Source organism: Trypanosoma rangeli, assembly GCF_003719475.1.
Source record: "Trypanosoma rangeli strain AM80 chromosome Unknown Tra_15.4_contig_00137, whole genome shotgun sequence".
NCBI classification, from domain to species: domain Eukaryota; phylum Euglenozoa; class Kinetoplastea; order Trypanosomatida; family Trypanosomatidae; genus Trypanosoma; species Trypanosoma rangeli.
Window position 1 is genome coordinate 43674 of NW_021705879.1, and position 2526 is coordinate 46199.

General features: G+C 51.8%; 3 protein-coding genes across 3 annotated transcripts, besides 1 other annotated feature; all 3 read right to left on the reverse strand.

The window, feature by feature from the left end:
* Positions 1-41: 41 nt before the first annotated feature.
* On the reverse strand, positions 42-383 carry TraAM80_04630 (uncharacterized protein; the record flags this gene model as incomplete). Its single annotated transcript, XM_029381553.1, has 1 exon — positions 42-383. The coding sequence occupies one exon, from the start codon at positions 381-383 to the stop codon at positions 42-44; it is 342 nt and encodes a 113-aa protein (XP_029238679.1).
* A 210-nt stretch (positions 384-593) lies between these two features.
* On the reverse strand, positions 594-1313 carry TraAM80_04631 (putative G10 protein; the record flags this gene model as incomplete). The annotated part of the gene is made up of 1 exon (XM_029381554.1): positions 594-1313. One exon carries the CDS (start codon positions 1311-1313, stop codon positions 594-596), a length of 720 nt encoding a protein of 239 aa, XP_029238680.1.
* A 574-nt stretch (positions 1314-1887) lies between these two features.
* On the reverse strand, positions 1888-2286 carry TraAM80_04632 (uncharacterized protein; the record flags this gene model as incomplete). Its single annotated transcript, XM_029381555.1, has 1 exon — positions 1888-2286. The coding sequence occupies one exon, from the start codon at positions 2284-2286 to the stop codon at positions 1888-1890; it is 399 nt and encodes a 132-aa protein (XP_029238681.1).
* Positions 2287-2326: 40 nt separating this feature from the next.
* Positions 2327-2368: a sequence feature (GA-rich).
* Positions 2369-2526: the final 158 nt, after the last annotated feature.

Sequence of the window (2526 nt, forward strand, 5' to 3'; positions counted from 1 at the left end):
GGGGAAGAAGGAGGAGGCAGAGGCAGCCCCAAGAGTAAAGATCAGAGAGTGAATGAAAAAAACGGGGTTCTCAAGCAGGTGAAGTTCTCAGTGTCAGCGATCCATTTGTGTCTCATCGCTTCTTGTCGAAAGCAGGCAGTTGCCAAAGTCCCTCCAGTAGACGCCTGTGTCAAATGCAAGGGTCGGGGATTTCTACTGTCAGAGTGGAGTGATTCGTGTTTTCGGTCAAACTCATCGCCTGTAATGCTTTCAGACGCAGAGACATCGTTTTCATCACAGGAGTACGGGATAGGACCGCCCATTTCACAGGCATTCCGCATTCGTCTTGTACCTAACACTACTCTCTTCATACTTTTGTGGCTGCTAACCCACGCCACAGTCATTCATCGCGTGGAGAGTGACTACAAGCAGCTGTGGGACAGCAACAGGGTGGCGACTAAAATGGAAAAAAAAAAACGGGGGAAAAAACAACCAAAAATTGGACTTTGAACGATGACCAGAGCAGAAGGATGGCACCCATCAGCAGAAGCAACGTTGACGCACCATACGCCTGGCGAAGGCACGCACAAACCGTCTTTTCGTTGTCGTCATTGTTAATACTGCACTGACTCACCCTCACAACGCCTGGCCACTTTGGATGGTGCAGCCTCGCCTTGCTCCTCCATTGGATCACGCCTTCTCTTTCCGCCGGACCCACAGCCCGTGCAGCCGCATACTGTGCACCCTTCAAGCCGTTTCATCCGGCGCTGCTCCGCCGGGACGCGGCAAATGCATGTGCCCTCCACACGCGCCTCCCCGCTATTGCCTTCACGCCGGCCGGGCTTGTTGCGATTTGTGTGCTTGCTCACCATGCGCGCCGACGCACTCGCTGTGCCGGGGATGCAGCACGCGGTGCAACACAGGCGCTCATACCCTGGCAACTTCCACCGCCGCACAAGCCCTGCGTCAATAAAGTTCATCTCACAACAGTAATTCAGAACCTCGTTCGATATTGCCTTCTCGAGATAGCACGCACTGAACACATAGCGCGTCCGCTCTCGATTGATGCGGGCGACACGCCAAAGCGGTGGGACTGGCTTCTCCAAATCCACCACTTCAGCCTTCTTCGTGCCGTTCCCGTCCTCCGCAATCTTCTCCGTGCTGCCAGATGCGACACCGCTTCTCTTCGCGCCACTGCCACATGTGGGGAGCTGGGCCTGCTGCGGATCATCGGACAGCACAAGCCGCATCTCTGCATCGTACTCGTCAAGCTTGTCGTTGATCAGCTCAAACCCTGGCGGTGGGCGCCTCATGCCTGGTCGAATCTTGGGCATTGCGCTGGAAAAGAAAGAAAACTGGAACAAAAAGCCAGCAACAAATTCCCCAAAGTCAGATAACACACTCTTCCTCCCCCCACCCCCCAGCAAACCCTAAATAAATAAATGAACCAAAGCAGAGTACAACACACACTCGTGTGCCACCTACAGTACCCAACACAACACGCCCAGGAAAAGCGCATTGCGCACCAGACACTTAAAGACCACCTATCCGTCACCTGGAATACCAATGCGGTTCCTCCAGGAACACTACCAAATGAAAGCAAACACTAAAAGAAGCAAATGCGCACCACCACTCCAGTCTCATAGCACCCACACCATGAGCTGCCCACCCATCTCCAAGCGGTCATCCCACATGACACACCAGAGATCCAAGCAGGTGATGCAGATGCTACCACAACCGAAAATCAGCAACACCAGCTGCAGCAATGCAGAAACGATTACTATTGCAACCTTGTCTTTGTGTGAACATGCGTAGAAGTTTCACGCTCCGGTAAAAATTTCGTTCATCATACGCATGAACGCAGACAAGCGTAACCCAAAATATCATGTGAAGAAACGCCAAAAACGGTCAAAACAAAAAACAACAACAACAACAGCACATCATCAATGCTAAAACTAGCCCAACATCAAACACCAAATTGCATAAGGCATCCAGCAAGAGCGCCACAGACAATGAAGGCCCTTGTGAACAACGCATCAAAAAAAGTGTAGGAAGAAAAATTAGAGAATGAGCAGCAACACAAAAAGCATAGCACATTATGAAACCTTGTGCAAGAACAATTAGAGGAAGATCTCCGCTGTGCATGAATCGCCCCGAGCACCACGTGGCCAGGCGAGGCGGGATTAATACAGCGTCGCCAAAGAAATGGCAGTTCCCCTCATTGCAGATCTTGGTTTTGTGGTCAATTGGCTTCTCGTCACAGAACACCTCCCGCCAGGGTGAGGATGGAATTGCTCTTGTAATCATCGCGGGCAAGTGCAAGCCGGCTGGTGCGGATAGCAACGGCGGAAAAGGAAAACAAAGGGGAAGAAGGAGGAGGCAGAGGCAGCCCCAAGAGTAAAGATCAGAGAGTGAATGAAAAAAACGGGGTTCTCAAGCAGGTGAAGTTCTCAGTGTCAGCGATCCATTTGTGTCTCATCGCTTCTTGTCGAAAGCAGGCAGTTGCCAAAGTCCCTCCAGTAGACGCCTGTGTCAAATGCAAGGGTC